At 40.1% G+C, this 15,966-nt stretch overlaps 1 protein-coding gene across 11 annotated transcripts in view; it reads left to right on the top strand.

Annotated features, from left to right (window-relative positions):
- The window catches only part of PSD3 (pleckstrin and Sec7 domain containing 3), a 577,886-nt gene that overhangs the window by 530,869 nt on the left and 31,051 nt on the right, over positions 1–15,966 (top strand). For all 11 annotated transcript variants that reach the window (XM_055334841.1, XM_055334842.1, XM_055334845.1 and 8 more), the window contains one exon: positions 10,305–10,448. In XM_055334841.1, coding sequence (XP_055190816.1) covers positions 10,305–10,448 — 144 coding nt within the window. The remainder of the gene's footprint in view (positions 1–10,304; positions 10,449–15,966) is intronic.

Here is a 15,966-nt window from a genome sequence, read left to right on the forward strand (position 1 = left end):
TAATTTTAGTTAGTTGATAATAATTTGGGGGGAGGGTTGTTTGTTTTAGAGAGAGAGAAAGCAGGAGAGGCAGAGGGAGATGAAGAGAGAGAATCTCAAAGACTCCATGCTGAGCACAGGGCTGACCTGTGGTTCAGTCTCATGACCCTGAGATCATGAACAGAGCCAGAATGAACAGTCAGATGCTTAACCGACTGAACCACTCAGGCACCCCTAGTTAATTAATATTTAAAAATGAATTTTGTCGTCTTTCATCTACTCTACTTGCTCCTGCCCTCTCTCTCATTTAGTTTTCCACTTATATACTTAGCTTCTTAAAAACTGTTCATGTTCTCTTTATTTTGATGGCTTTAAACTTGGATTTTTTTCCTTGTTTGGCCTTTAAGATGTGCATTATAACAAATCCCTAACAAATAACATTTGACTCATAATTTCTGAATATCTTTTTTTAATTTAGAATGATGCTATATAATTTTAATTTATGGTCATAATTATTCACTTCCTGGTAGTCTTTAGTTCTTCCCTCTCTATATAAAAAATTTTTTTTGAGAGCAAGAGAGAGAGCATGGTCTGGGGAGGGGTAGAAGAAGAACAAGGCTCCCCCTTAAACAGGGAGCCCAACTCAGGACTCAATCCCAAGACCTCAGAGTCATAGCCTGAGCCTAAAGCAGATGCTTCACCCATGCACCCTAGATAAAATTTTTATATCTTAAAATTATGAGCCAAGACCCTGTCCTGGTGGGCCTAAAGGGGTGACATTAATGACTTACCCTCTCCCCCCTGTTTTGGGGTATCAAGATGTCAGGGCTTAGTTACCGAGGGATAAAGGGTTGTCATAACCTGCTCAACCTCTAGATAGTGATGATATCGTGGCCTTGTGTGACACCATCAGAAACTGCCTGGTTTCACCCTGAGGACCACCAAAATGGTGCCATTTGTGCAATATTACGGTACAGTCAAGTTGTAGAAGAACTTTTGAGATATAAGAAAATCCACCAAACACAAAGAGATGGAAAAACATTCTATGCTCATGGATCGGAAGAATTAATATTGTGAAAACGTCCATGTTAGCCAGGGCAATTTACACATTTAACGCAATCCCTATCAAAATACCATGGAGTTTCTCCAGAGAGTTGGAACAAATCATCTTAAGATTTGTGTGGAATCAGAAAAGACCTCGAATAGTCAGGGGAATATTAAAAAAGAAAACCATAGCTGGGAGCATCACAATGCCAGATTGCAGGTTGTACTACAAAGCTGTGGTCATCAAGATAGTGTGGTACTGGCACAAAAACAGACACATAGATCAATGGAACAGAATAGAGAATCCAGAAATGGGCCCTCAACTCTATGGTCAACTAATATTCGACAAAGCAGGAAAGACTATCCACTGGAAAAAGGACAGTCTCTTCAATAAATGGTGCTGGGAAAATTGGACAGCCACGTGCAGAAGAATGAAACTAGACCATTCTCTTATACAATACACAAAGATACACTCAAAATGGATGAAAGATCTAAATGTGAGACAAGATTCCACATTGCTTTTTTGAACTTGGCCACAGCAACTTCTTGCAAGATACATCTATGAAGGCAAGGGAAACAAAAGCAAAATTGAACTATTGGGACTTACTCAAGATAAAAAGCTTTTGCAAAGCCAAAGAAACAATCAACAAAACTAAAAGACAACCTACAGAATGGGAGAAGATATTGCAAATGACCTATCAGATAAAGGGCTAGTATCCAAGATCCATAAAGAACTTATGAAACTCAACATCCAAGAAACAATCCAATCATGAAATGGGCTAAAGACATGAACAGACATTTCACCAAAGAAGACCTACACATGGCCAACAAGCACATGAGAAAATGTTCTGCATCACTTGCCATCAGGGAAATACAAAACCAAACCACAATGAGATACCACCTCACACCAGTAAGAATGGTGAAAATTAACAAGACAGGAAACCACAAATGTTGGAGAGGATGTGGAGAAAGGGGAACCCTCTTGCACTGTTGGTGGGAATGTGAACTGGTACGGCCACTCTGGAATAGTGTGTGGAGTTAGAAATAGATCTGCCCTACGACCCAGCAATTGCACTGCTGGGGAGTGCAAAGATACAGATACAGTGAAATGGCGGGACACCTGCACCCCGATGTTTATAGCAGCAATGTCCACAATAGCCAAACTGTGAAAGGAGCCTCGATGTCCATCGAAAGATGAATGGGTAAAGGAGATGTGGTCTATGTATACAATGGAATATTATTCAGCCTTTAGAAACAACAAATACCTACCATTTGCTTCAACATGGATGGAACTGGAGGGTATTATGCTGAGTGAAGTAAGTCAATCGGAGAAGGACTAACATTATATGGTCTCATTCATTTGGGGAATATAAAACATAATGAAAGGGAGACCTCAACCATAGAATTGAGGGCCCATTTCTGGATTCTCTATTCTGTTCCATTGATCTATGTGTCTGTTTTTGTGCCAGTACCACACTGTCTTGATGACCACAGCTTTGTAGGACAACCTGAAATCTGGCATTGTGATGCTCCCAGCTATGGTTTTCTTTTCTCTTTTTTTAAAAAACTTTTTTTTTATATATATTTTTTAATTTTTATTTATTTATGATAGTCACAGAGAGAGAGAGAGAGAGAGGCAGAGACATAGGCAGAAGGAGAAGCAGGCTCCATGCACCGGGAGCCCGACGTGGGATTCGATCCTGGGTCTCCAGGATCGCGCCTTGGGCCAAAGGCAGGCACTAAACCGCTGCGCCACCCAGGGATCCCTATGGTTTTCTTTTTTAATATTCCCCTGACTATTCGAGGTCTTTTCTGATTCCACACAAATCTTAAGATGATTTGTTCCAACTCTCTGAAGAAACTCCATGGTATTTTGATAGGGATTGCGTTAAATGTGTAAATTGCCCTGGCTAACATGGACGTTTTCACAATATTAATTCTTCCAGTCCGTGAACATGGACTGTTTTTCCATCTCTTTGTGTCTTCCTCAATTTCTTTCAGAAGTGTTCTTGTAGTTTTTAGGATTAGATCCTTTACCTCTTTGGTTAGGTTTATTCCTAGGTATCTTATGCTTTTGGGTGCAATTGTAAATGGGATTGACTCCTTAATTTCTCTTTCTTCAGTCTCATTGTTAGTGTATAGAAATGCCACTGACTTCTGAGCATTGATTTTGTATCCTGCCAAACTGCCAAATTGCTGTATGAGTTCTAGAAATCTTGGGGTGGAGTTTTGGGTTTTCTATGTACAGTATCATGTCATCTGCGAAGAGGGAGAGTTTGACTTCTTCTTTGCCAATTTGAATGCCTTTTATTTCTTTTGTTGTCTGTTTGCTGAGACTAAGACTTCTAGTACTATGTTCAATAGCAGTGGTGAGAGTGGACATCCCTGTCCTGTTCCTGATCTTAGGGGAAAGGCTCCCAGTATTTTCCTATTGAGAATGATATTTGCTGTGGGCTTTTCATAGATGGCTTTAAGATATTGAGGAATGTTCCCTCCATCCCTACACTCTGAAGAGTTTTGATCAGGAATGGATGCTGTATTTTGTCAAATGCTTTCTCTGCATCTATTGAGAGGATCCTGTGGTTCTTGTTTTTTCTCTTGTTGATATGATGTATCATGTTGATTGCTTTACAAGTGTTGAACCAGCCTTGTATCCTGGGGATAAATCCCACTTGGTCATGCTGAATAATCTTTTTAATGTATTGTTGTATCCTATTGGCTAGTATCTTTTTGAGAATTTTTGCATCTGTGTTCATCAGGGATATTGGTCTGTAATTCCCCTTTTAGGGGCAGCCCGGTTGGCTCAGCAGTTTAGTGCCGCTTTCAGCCCAGGGCCTGATCCTGGAAACCCGGGATCGAGTCTCACGTTGGGCTCCCTCCATGGAGTCTGCTTCTCCCTTTGTCTCTGTCTCTGTCTCTCTTCTCTCTGTCTCTCTCTCTCTGTCTCTCTTCTCTCTCTCTCTGTCTCTCTTTCTGTCTCTCCTGAATAGATAAATAAAATCTTTGAAAAATAATAATAACTCTCCTTCTTGATGGGGTCTTTGTCTGGTTTTGGAATTAAGGTGATGCTGGCCTCATAGAACAAGTTTGGAAGTATTCCATTCCTTTCTATCTTTCAGAAAAGCTTTAGCAGAATATTATTTCTTCTTGAAGCTTTTGGTAGAATTCTCATGGGAAGCCATCTGGCCCTGGACATTTGAGTCTTGGGAGGTTTTTGATGACTGCTTCAATTTCCTTGCTGGTTCCTGTTCAGGTTTTGTATTTCTTCCTGTTCCAGTTTTGGTAGTTTGTGGTTTTCTTGAAATGCATCCAATTCTTCTAGATTGCCTAATTTATTGGGGTATATCTGCTCATAATATGTTTTTAAAATCGTTTGTATTTCCTGGTGTTGGTGATGATCTCTCCTTTTTCATTTGTGATATTATTAATTTGAGTCTTTTTTCTTTGTATAATACTGGCTAATGGTTTATCTGTCTTTTTAAAAATATTTTATTTATTTATTTGACAGAAATACATAGCACAAGTGGGGACAGAGTCAGAGGGAGAAGCAGACTCCCCACTGAGCAAAGAGCCCAATGTGGGGCTCGATCCCAGGACCCTGGGAATAGGACCTGAGTGGTTTATCTATCTTATTAATTTTTTCAAAGAACCAACTCCTGATTTTGTTGAGCTGTTCTACAGTTCTTCTGGTCTCTATTTCATTGAGTTCTGCTCGAATCTTTATTAACTCTTTTCTTCTGCTTGGTGTAGGTTTTATTTGCTGTTCTTTCTCCAATTCCTTTAGCTGTGAGGGTACCTTCTATTTGAGTTTTTTTCCAGGTTAGCTTGTATCTGAGTTTTTTGAGGAATGCTTGTATTGCGATGTATTTCCCTCCTAGGGCTGCTTTTGCTGTATCCCAAAGATTTTGAATGGTTGTATCTTCATTTTCCTTAGTTTCCATGAGTCTTTTTAATTCCTCTCTAATTTCCTGGTTGACCCATTCATCTTTTAGCAGGATGCTCTCTAATCTCCACGTATTTGAGTTTCTTCCAAATCTCTTCTTGTGATTGAGTTCAAGTTTCAAAGCATAATGGTCTAAAAATATGCAGGGATAATCCCAGTCTTTTGGTATGATTGAGACCAGATTTGTGACCCAGTATGTGGTCTATTCTGGAGAAAGTTCCATGTGCACTTCAGAAGAATGTGTATTCAGGTGCGTTTGCATTAAAGTTTTGGAAGTATCTGAAATCCATCCGGTCCAGTATATCATTTAAAGCTCTTATTTCTTTGGAGATGTTGTGCTTAGAATATCTATCATTTATAGAAAGTGCCGTGTTGAAGTCTCCCAGTATTACTGTACTATTATCCAAGTATTTCTTAACTTTGGTTATTAATTGATTGATATACTTGGCAGCTCCCACATTTTGGGGCATAAATATTCATGATTTTTAGGTCCTCTTGTTGGATAGATCCTTTAAGTATGATATAGTGTCCCTCTTCATCTCTTACTACAGCCTTTGGGATAAACTTTAATTTATCTGATATGAGGATGACCTTCTCTTGAGGACCATTTGAATGGTAAATGGTTCTCCACCCTTTCATTTTCAGGCTTTAGGTGTCCTTAAGTCCAAAATGATTCTCTTGTAGACAGCAAATAGATGGACCTTGCTTTTTTATTCAGTCTGAAGCCCTGCATCTTTTGATGGGATCATTAAGCCCAGTCATATTCAGAGTTGCTATTGAAAGATATGCATTTAGTGTCATCAGAATACCCATTCAGTCCCTGTTTTTGTGGATTATTTCTTTGGACTTCCTCTTTCTTTTACAGAGTTCCCCTTAATATTTCTTGCAGAGCTGGTTTTGTGGTCACATATGCTTTCAGTTTCTGCCTATCTTGGAAGCTCTTTCTCTCTCCTTCTATTCTGAATGAGAGCCTTGCTGGATAAAGTATTCTTGGCTGCAGGTTCTTCTCATTTAGGACCCTGAATATATCCTGCCAGCCCTTTCTGGCCTGCTGGGTGTCTGTGGAGAGGTCTGCTGTTAATATAATACTTCTCCCCATATAAGTTAGGGATTTCTTATCTCTTGCTGCTTTAGGATCTTCTCTTTATCTTTGGATTTTTTTTTTATTTATCTCTATCTTTGGAATTTGCAAGTTTCACTATTAAATGTCGAGTGTTGAATGGTTTTTATTAATCAATAAATTAGGGGGGACCTCTCTATCTCCTGGATCTGAATGCCTGTTACCCTCCCCAAATTAGGGAAGTTCTAAGCCATGATTTGTTTTTATTAATCAAAGGTAGGGGGAACCTCTCTATCTCCTGGATCTGAATGCCTGTTACCCTCCCCAAATTAGGGAAGCTCTCAGCCATGATTTGTTCAGATATGCTTTCTGGCCCTCTGGCTCTGTCGGCACCCTCTGGAACCCCAATTAAACGTAGATTTTTTCCTTCTGAAGCTGTCATTTATTTCCCTTAACCTTTCCTCTAATCTTTTAATTGTTTTTCTCTTTTTTCCTCAGCTTCCTTCCTTGCCATCAACTTGTCTTCTCTGTCACTCACTCTTTCTTCTACCTCATTAACCCTTGTCGTTAGGCTTTCCAGTTTGGATTGCATCTCATTTAATTGATTTTTAATTTCGGCCTGATTAGATCTAAATTCTACAGTCATGAAGACTCTTGATGCCTGTATGCTTTTTCCAGAGCTACCAGTAGCTTTCTAATTGTGCTTCTGAATTGACTTTCTGACATTGAATTGTAATCCATATTCTGTAACTCTGTGGCAGAGATTACTGTTTCTGATTCTTTCTTTTGTGGTGAGTTCTTCTTTCTAGTCATTTTGCTCAGTGCAGAGTGGCTGTATGAGTGGGCTGCATCAAGAATATCAACCATGCGGCGGCCCCTGTGGCTCAGCGGTTTAGCGCTGCCTTCGGCCCAGGGCATGATCCTGGAGACCCAGGATTGAGTCCTATGTCACGCTCCCTGCATGGAGCCTGTTTCTCCCTCTGCCTGAATCTCTGCCTCTCTCTCTCTCTCATTCTCTCATGAATAAATAAATAAAATCTTAAAAACAAACAAACAAAAAGAATATCAACCATGACCCAAGAAATTTCCCCTAGATGATTCTTCCAAGGTCAGAGGCCAAAAATTGAAAACAAAGATCAGAGCGAAATAAAACAAAAAGACCTCTAAAGTGAAAAACAAATTTTAAAACAAAATAATAAAAAATAAAAGGCCAGGAATCCCAAAGAAGAAGAAAAAGAACAGAAAAGAAAGAAAAAAAGGAGAAGAAAAAGAAAAGGCTAGACTGGGAGATGGTGGTGGTGAGGAAGTGTAGTGGAGGGAGAATGTAGTCTATCTGAGGGGTTCTAGAGGGTGATCCTCTTGTTTCTGAGTATATTAAGTTCTGTTTGTTAGAAGATGCTCAGTCCCAAGTTTATATAAACCAGAAATACTTGTAGAGGGCTCCAACATTGACCCCCAAAACATAAATGTGATAAAAGAGGTGGGCAGAGGGCAGCCCAGTGGTGCAGTGGTTTGGCGCCACTTGCAGCCCGGAATGTGTTCCTGGAGACCCGGGATCGAGTCCTGCATCAGGCTCCCTGCATGGAGCCTGCTTCTCCCTCTGCCTATGTCTCTGCCTCTCTCTCTGTCTGTGTGTCTATGAATAAGTAAATAAATAAATCTTTAAAAAAAAAAGATGGGGGCAGAATGGGAATGAGGAATCTCACAGAATGAACCAGCACAGTTGGTTCTGGGTGCATACTGGTATGGTTTAGAAGGTATTAACTTCTGCCATTGTAGAACAAAATGAGGCAGAGAAAATAAAAAACACAAAACAAAGAAAACATATCATGTATATCTCCAAAATTAAGTTGAATATGTTGAAGGGAATTTAGAAGTGGAAAATATACCTAGGACCTGTATTTGTAGAAATATCAAAGTCAAAAATAAAGAATCTTAAAAATGAAGAGGTGGTAAAATATTGTAGTTAAGGTGGGAAAAGAGAAAAAATGGAAATTTATAGTCTGATATAAAAACTAGTTGTACTGGAAAAAGGAAGAAAAAAAAATAGGAGGGGTACCCTCTTGTTCTATATACTGTGAATCCCTCGACTTCCATTGGAGCTTTCCAGCACTACTTGGTCAAGAACTTGCTCTTTCCCCGTTCTTCCAGCTGCTTTTCCAGGGGAGGGTCTGCTGTGCTGATTCTCAGGTGTGTGCACCTGGGGGAGATTCCCCACCCCCTGCCAGGTGCTGGGGCTCAGTGGGAGCCGTTTACCCCATGAGGCCTCTGTTCCCTGGCAGCCTGACCCCTCCCAGGCACAGGGTGACACCAGAGGAACAACAGCACTGGTGGCGGCCAGCTCTCCCGCTATGGAGTCAGCTCCCCCGGTAACCACTTGTAGCTCCCAGTCCACACTGGCCTGGATGCTTCCGGGGCAGGGGTGCTGATCTGCACAGCTCAGGGGCGCCCAGCGGTTGGAGAGTCGTCGCTGTGCTGTGCCCTCCCTGCCTCTGCCTGTCCCCGGGGGAGCGCAGGATTGTGGGCTGTGTCCCTCCACGCCCTGAGATCCAGAATCTGTCCTACTGGAATCGCGCTCTTGGAGCCTCAGCTCCTGAAGGCAGCAGGGCACAGCCCCCTTGGTCTGGAGTCCCTGCCTGACCAACCGGCTTCTCCCTGAGGCCCCACCAGGCACACTCCAGCCCTTTACCGAGGTCTGCCCACAGACTGTGGCCACTCTCCCCTGGCGCACTTCCTCAGTTAGTTACTCCGGGAGATTGGAGGTTCCACTGCTCCTCCTGCGGTTCTGCCCGGTTTCCCTGATGAGCACCTTTCCATCTGGGAAGAATCTGGTGCAGATTTTTTTTTTTAAGATTTTATTTATTTATTCTTGAAAGATAGAGAGGCAGAGACACAGGCAGAGGGAGAAGCAGGCTGCATGCAGGAAGCCTGATGTGGCACTCGATCCGGGGACTCCAGCAGGCGCCAAACCACTGAGCCACCGAGGGATCCCCCGGTGCAGATTTTTAACATTCCTGCTTCTCTGGGGCTGGGCTTTCCTGTCCTGGAGGCTTTCACCACCAGCCTTAGTCCAACTCTTCACCTAGATAATAATTTTGATTTATAAAATGCCATATGGAAAAAATTCAGCTGGAAATTGTGGTGATGATATGTTGTGCGTGTTAATTTTTTACCTTTAATTCTGCTTGTGTTCATCCACAGTGACATGAATTTTGGGAACAGAAGGGAAAAACTCATCATTTTTTTTTTAATGTCATGCCTTTTATAAGAAGTACAAATTGGTATGTCCTAAAATAAGAAGTTAATAAAAGAGGGAAATCCCTTTTGTATGCTATTTTAAAAATTATATTATTATACAATATATATTTATCACCTACTTTAATCAGTTCCCTTCATTCACTTTCATCCATTTATGTCTTACTGTGCATGTAAAATTTATATTCAACAAGAATTTGGGCAATATATTTGTGAAAGTGGAATATTAAAAAAGTGGTTATGCAATTACAGGAATGCAAGAAAATGCCAATCTTTTTCATTTTTAAAATGTTGTCAGAGGGTTTGATCAGCATCTTTCATTATTGTAAGGTGATAAAAATGGCGCTGGTAGGATGGGAGTTCTCTGACATAGGATCAATCATGTTGCATTGGTGCTTGGTGCCTATCTATAGTAACACTGTCTAGGCAATAATTGCTCTATAGGTACATTTAATTGAATCACTACTTTGGTTCAATATGACTTTGAAAGAAGTCAGAACCTATACTACTTTGGAGGGAAAAGCATAAGTTGCTGCATTTTTTAGAATATCATCTGATAGTCTACAGAGAATGATTTATTGGTGGCATTGCTTTTCTCAAAATGGAAAAAAAAAAAACTAAGCAGAGATGCTCTTCATTCATTGTGACAGACAGAGGAATCAGCAGCACTGCTGAGTGAACAGGGAATGAAAAAGCCAAATCATGCAGGACTCTAAGGATAGGTGCTTCACTGGGTCCTTGCCTTTTGAAGTATTCCTTAGGAAGCCTGGTCTCACTCCATGACAGCTACCCTTGATAAGGGGCTCTGAAAGTGTTTGGATTTCAGCAAGGGGCCTGGTTGTCATTCTGCAGAGGTACATATGAATACTAGTCTGAGAAAGTTGATAAGATGGGGCAGCAGCGGCACACTGGACTGTTTTGATTAATTAAAATCATTCATCATCAGAGATTTTGAAAAGTACTCTCTGATTTTTTTGATTGACTTATTTTCCGGATGCTAAATAGCTTAATAATTTCCTGCAGGAGGAACAGCTGAAATCTCATGAAAGCAAGCTGAAGCAGATTACCACTGAGCTGGCTGAGCACCGCTCCTATCCCCCAGACAAGAAAGTTAAAGCCAAGGAGATAGATGAATACAGACTGAAGGATCACTATCTGGAGTTCGAGGTATGTTGAACCGAAATGTAGTAAGTGCCTATGCCTAAGTTATTTTATGATTTTTCCACCAGGCAGGTATTTTTCAGCTACCGTAACTGTAGGACATGTATCTTGGCCGTGGCTCTAACTTGGAGCTCCAGGCATGGTCTAGTTCATGCTGCCACTCATGTCTAAGATTCTATTGAAGCATCAAACAAACATTAAAAAATAATAATAACTGTCAGTTTATGTGCTTAAAAGCAAATAGCCTGCTCATTTGGGATAAGGTGTGCCTGCTGTGAGAAAAAACAACAGTAGATGGACAATGCCAGAATGAGCAGCTGCTTTCTATGTGTCTGTGTCTTTTCTAACAGAGTTTGAGTCCAAATAAATAAATAAAAATACAGTGGAGGGAATGAGCTACAGGGTGATATGAAACATCAGCTTCTTCCTGCATGCCTGCTTTTAGGCAACACTGATGCATTGTTCCTCTCCTCACCTGTATCCTTCAGAAGGAGATTAATAGATCAATTGTGTCATATCCATGAAGTATATAGCAAGTATAGTTATTTAAAAAAATGAGGAGGGGGCAGCCCGGGTGGCTCAGCGGTTTAGCGCCGCCTTTGGCCCAGGGCCTGATCCTGGAGACCTGGGATCGAGTCCCACGTCAGACTCCCTACGTGGAGCCTGCTTCTCCCTCTGCCTGTGTCTCTGCCTCTCTCTCTCTCTCTCTCTCTCTGTGTGTGTGTGTGTGTGTGTGTGTGTGATGAATAAATAAATAAAATCTTAAAAACAAAGAATGAGGAGGATCTGTAATCTCTGGGAAGGTGAAAAATTTTACAGCAAGGTGAAAGCAGTATATATAGTCAATGTTAGCTTTGGCTACATTTTCTCCCCAGTTAGACAGTATCAGGGTTAGGAAGGATCTTCTGACTCCCTCCCCCCCTTCAGCTGTCACTTTCAGACATTTAAAGTATCTTTTTGTTTTGCTTTACATGGATAGCATATAGTCCAAAATGAATAAATCAGTTATTTTAAAATTTCTCACATGATTGTGTTTTCTGTTAGGTGTGCTAAATCCATCTTTTCTCACATGATTGTGTTTTCTGTTAGGTGTGCTAAATCCATCTTTAGCTACTGTTTTTCTTCTAGTTACAGTCTGTTTTACTTCCCATCATTCATCTCCTTTGTTCCCATCTTACCATCCTGTTTCCTCACATAGGAAGGAAGAAAGCCTTATCTTGAAACTCAGAATCATCTGAGCACCCTCCTCCTGGCACCTGCAGGGCCCTGCATCTAGCCAGGAGTCAAATCTCAGTGTTCTGTCTCTATAGAGTCTTGCTTCTGTCCCTTCCTTATCACAGGCATTGCTTTTATACTTCCTCTGCTCATGCCCTGGGTTTTTCATCTCTTACCTGAATGTGGTGGTTACCTCCTGCTCTTTAGTTCTCTTCTGACAGTTTTCTAAAGCTTAACCCAGACAGTGGCGTTCCTCTCTTCAGCAGTTGCCATGACTTCCCCTACAATTCTCCCCACAACTTATCTTATGAATAAAGTCTCAATCCTTAATTTAAGAGGATTTGGATTCCTTCTATGTTTCCACCACACTGGTCTTTCCACAACAGCCTTTGTGTATGTTAGTCATGTTTCTGCCCACTCTCTCCAAGCACACCTTTGTTCCTCTACTTTCTTCTGCGCCAAATGCTCTTCCCTGCACCTTCATTTCCAAGAGTCCTGTTCATCTTTCAAGATGCAGCTCAAATTCCTCCTCATGTAGTTTTGGAATGTTGTTGGCTTCTGGAGTTTATGGACAAGAAAGAATTCTCGAGATGTCATTGGTGCAAAAATATAAGTTGATTTATTATTAAAGCACCCAGACTGGACTCCTGGGTAGAAAGAGCTGCACTGGGAATATGACCGGTGATTGGTTATGTATTTTTTAAGTTTGTCTTTACAAGGAAGTTTCCAAAAGGATTTTTGTATGTTAAAGAAGCTTTATAGGATCCTGGAGGCCTAACTGTTGTCACACTAAGGTTGTTTTTTCCTCTAGCAAAGCATTAAAATTAAGACAGTTGGGAGTTCCTGGAGGAATGTCATTCTCTGCCTGTCTCAAGTATTTGTCAATGGGCTGCAAGTTGTAAGGAACTTTAATTTTATCTACATTTCTTTTGCCTTTGTTCTCCACATCAACCTTGCCAGCAAAAGACCTGAAAAATATTTTTTAAAAAATAAAACAACTACAGCTCATCTTTCTTTCCCCAGGCTTGTTCATTCTTGAGAAATGGGAATATCTCAAAAAGCAATCATAATTCTTCACACTCCTAGAGTAGCTTTCACCTATAGGCCCTTTTATTTTCACACATGCTAATTAAATTTCCCAACACCTCAGTCCCCTGTTTCTGGTCCCCAACAACTTACTTTCAGTCCTTGCCTTTGCAGATTATAAATCTGCTCCCAGGAGATGGGGGGTGGCTGCACAACCATGGGAGGGTTGTCACTGCTAAAAGCACTCCTTATTTTCAAACGTGCTCTGGTGCCCCCTTTTCAAAAATGCAACCTAACAAGAGCAGCATTTTCATTTCCTGATGAAACTTAGACCAAGCTTTGTGGGGATAAATGTTGCTTTCATCATACCATCACCTCAGGGAACCTGAAGATTGTACCCACAGCCTCTGGCTCGTTAAAATCATATTCTGATGCTGATGTGTTAGGCATGTTAGATTGTCTCTCAAACTGCATTAATTTGTGTCCACCAGGAATGTAGAAGAGTAGATGCTATCCAAACAGGCTTTTGTAAAAGTAATCCTTTTTAAAAATGAATTATTATTTTTCGTGAACTTAAAATTGAAATAGTATATCTTGTGGGGTCCACTTTGCTATTCTTTCAGCCACCAGTATTTGCCTTGTGTGTGTGCTTATGGAGATCTTTTATATAGCAGTAAGTACCCGGCTTTATGAAGAGCATTCCCTGAGCAGACAACTTCATTCCCCAGACGGATCTAATCTCATTCCCTGAATAGGGGACGTGAGAGTGGTTGATCATCTTGTATATTTTATCACATTCGGGAACATGCACTGAGTGCTCAATACATATTCATTGAATGAATGAGTGGAATTTTATTATTATATATAAAAAATAACATCAAAGAAAGTAGTTCTCTGAGATAGCTTAGTGTAGGTCCCCTGAGAACAAATCTGATAGGCAGATGAGAAAAGAAAGCATTAGCATTCTCCATAGTTCAGTGTGAACCTCAAATGGGCAGTGACAAGAAGGGGAGTTTTAATCCCATCTGCATGCAGTCACCAAGAAGAATCAGAGACAGAAATGAGCTCTTTCACCTATTCCTATAGAAAGGGCCTCCCTGTGGTTTCAGACCACAGAAAGTTCTTATAATTTTTTACATCTTGGTAAAGACAAATGTTTTTTGTTGTTTTTTAAGATTTTATTTATTTATACATGAGAGAGACAGAGAGAGGCAGAGACACAGGCAGATGGAGAAGCAGGCTCCATGCAGGGAGCCCGATGCGGGACTCAATCCCGGAACTCCAGAATCATGCTCTGAGCCAAAGGCAGATGCTTAACCACTGAGCCACACAGGCATCCCAAGACAAGTGTTTTTATTTTGTTAAAATATTAAACTTTTAGTAATTACACTGGGAGTTGTTCCTAAATGTATGCATTTCAGTTGTTTATATCCCAAGGTGTTTTCAGTAACAACAGTTCTTCATGGTGGGCCAAATTCACAGCTCTTCCTGTGCCTCAGAAATATTCTCTTATCAACAATAGCCATTGTTGTTGATAAGAGAATTATGGAAAGGCTTCAAATATCCATTGACTAATAGATGGATGAAGAAGATATATACAGAAGATATATACACACTGTTACTCAGCCATCAAAAATAATGAAATCTTGCCATTTGCAACAATGTGGATGGATCTAGAGAGTATTATGCCAAGTGAAATTAGAGAAAGACAAATACATGTTTCACTCATGTGTAATTTAAGAAACAAAACATGAACATAGGGAGAAAAAAAAGAGAGGCAAACTAGAAAATAGACTTTTAACTATAGAGAACAAACTGAGGTTTGCTGAAGGGGAGATGGGTAGGGAGATGAGCTAAATGGGTGATGGGTATTAAGGAGGTGCCCTTATTGTGATGAGCACCAGGTGTCATATGTAAGTTATGAATCACCAAGTTCTACTCATGAAACCAATATTACTCTATATGTTAACTAACTAGAATTTAAATTAAAACTTCAATAAAGAAAAGAACTTCAATAAAAAAAGCACTACCTTTTACTGCCTCTTAATTTTTCAAGAAGTATTTGTCTTAGATCTGACAATAAATATATAAAATGCCCCCAAAAGAAGAAAGAAATATTCTCCAAACTCTGACAGTATGTTACTAGAAATTGTACTAAATAAATAGGTTCAGAGTTTGTTTCATTTTTGTTTTAAGGTCTATACAAAATCTACAGAAAAGAAAGAAAAGAAAGCAAGGAAACGTCCATTTATCTTACTAGCCTTAGCGTGTAATAAATAGATTCTCTTTTACTTAAAGCAGCAACTTTCCTTTAGAATGGGCTATCATTGACTAAATCTGTGCCTATCTGTCTGTTAACTGTTAGCAGGGAAGGGCAGTTGTTTTGTTTTTGATTAGATTGGTACCCCCAAGCTGTGGCTATTAATTCTTTGGAAGAGTTCACCTGGAACCTAAACTCACTTTTGAAAGAGCTATTACACATCAAAAAAAAAAATGAAAGAGCTATTAGACATCACAAGTCTCTGTTCAGAAACTCACCAATTTCAAAAAATAAATATCAGTAATAACCTCACTTCTTTAAAAGTAATTTCTACTTTATTCAGTTCCTATTTCACTTAAAATTGTCTAAATGCTTCTGGTGCATTTGGAAGTTTTTCAAGATATGAGAGAGATGGATACTTTGAATCAAATATAAAAATTTACAAAACTTGAGCCAAAGCACAGTAGGCTGAGCTGTGCCAGGAAACTCCTGAGACCTTTAAGAAACAGCCCTGTTAAGGAGATTCCTTTGATAGCATGGTAGCCCCATAAATTTGTCTTAGTTTCTTCAGCCTTAAAGACAATAGCAATTAGAAAGTGAAGATACTATTTACACCAAGATCTTTTTCATGTAAGAATTAGGTTTTCAGAGGAGTTAAGATGGCAGAGGAGTAGGAGACCTACTTTCATCTGATCCCTAGAATTCAGCTATATAGTTATCAAGTCATTCTGAACACCTGTGAAATCAACCAGAGATCTGAAAAAAAAAAAAAAAAAGAATTGCTGCAATTCTACAAATAGAAAAGTGACCACTTTTTGCAAGGTAGGAGGTGTGGAGATATGAATCCAAGGCAATACATTTATTAGAAGATAAACCACAGGGGGAGGGAGTCTCTGTAAACATGTTACCAGAAAGTGTTATAAGCAGCATAGAACAAAATCAGAACTTTTAGAAGTCTGCCTGAAAGGTCCTCAGGAGGTGAAGGGGGGTGGAATCCCAGATGGGACAGCATGGTCTCAGGAT

Source organism: Nyctereutes procyonoides, unplaced genomic scaffold, assembly GCF_905146905.1.
Source record: "Nyctereutes procyonoides isolate TBG_1078 unplaced genomic scaffold, NYPRO_anot_genome, whole genome shotgun sequence".
Taxonomy (NCBI): domain Eukaryota; kingdom Metazoa; phylum Chordata; class Mammalia; order Carnivora; family Canidae; genus Nyctereutes; species Nyctereutes procyonoides.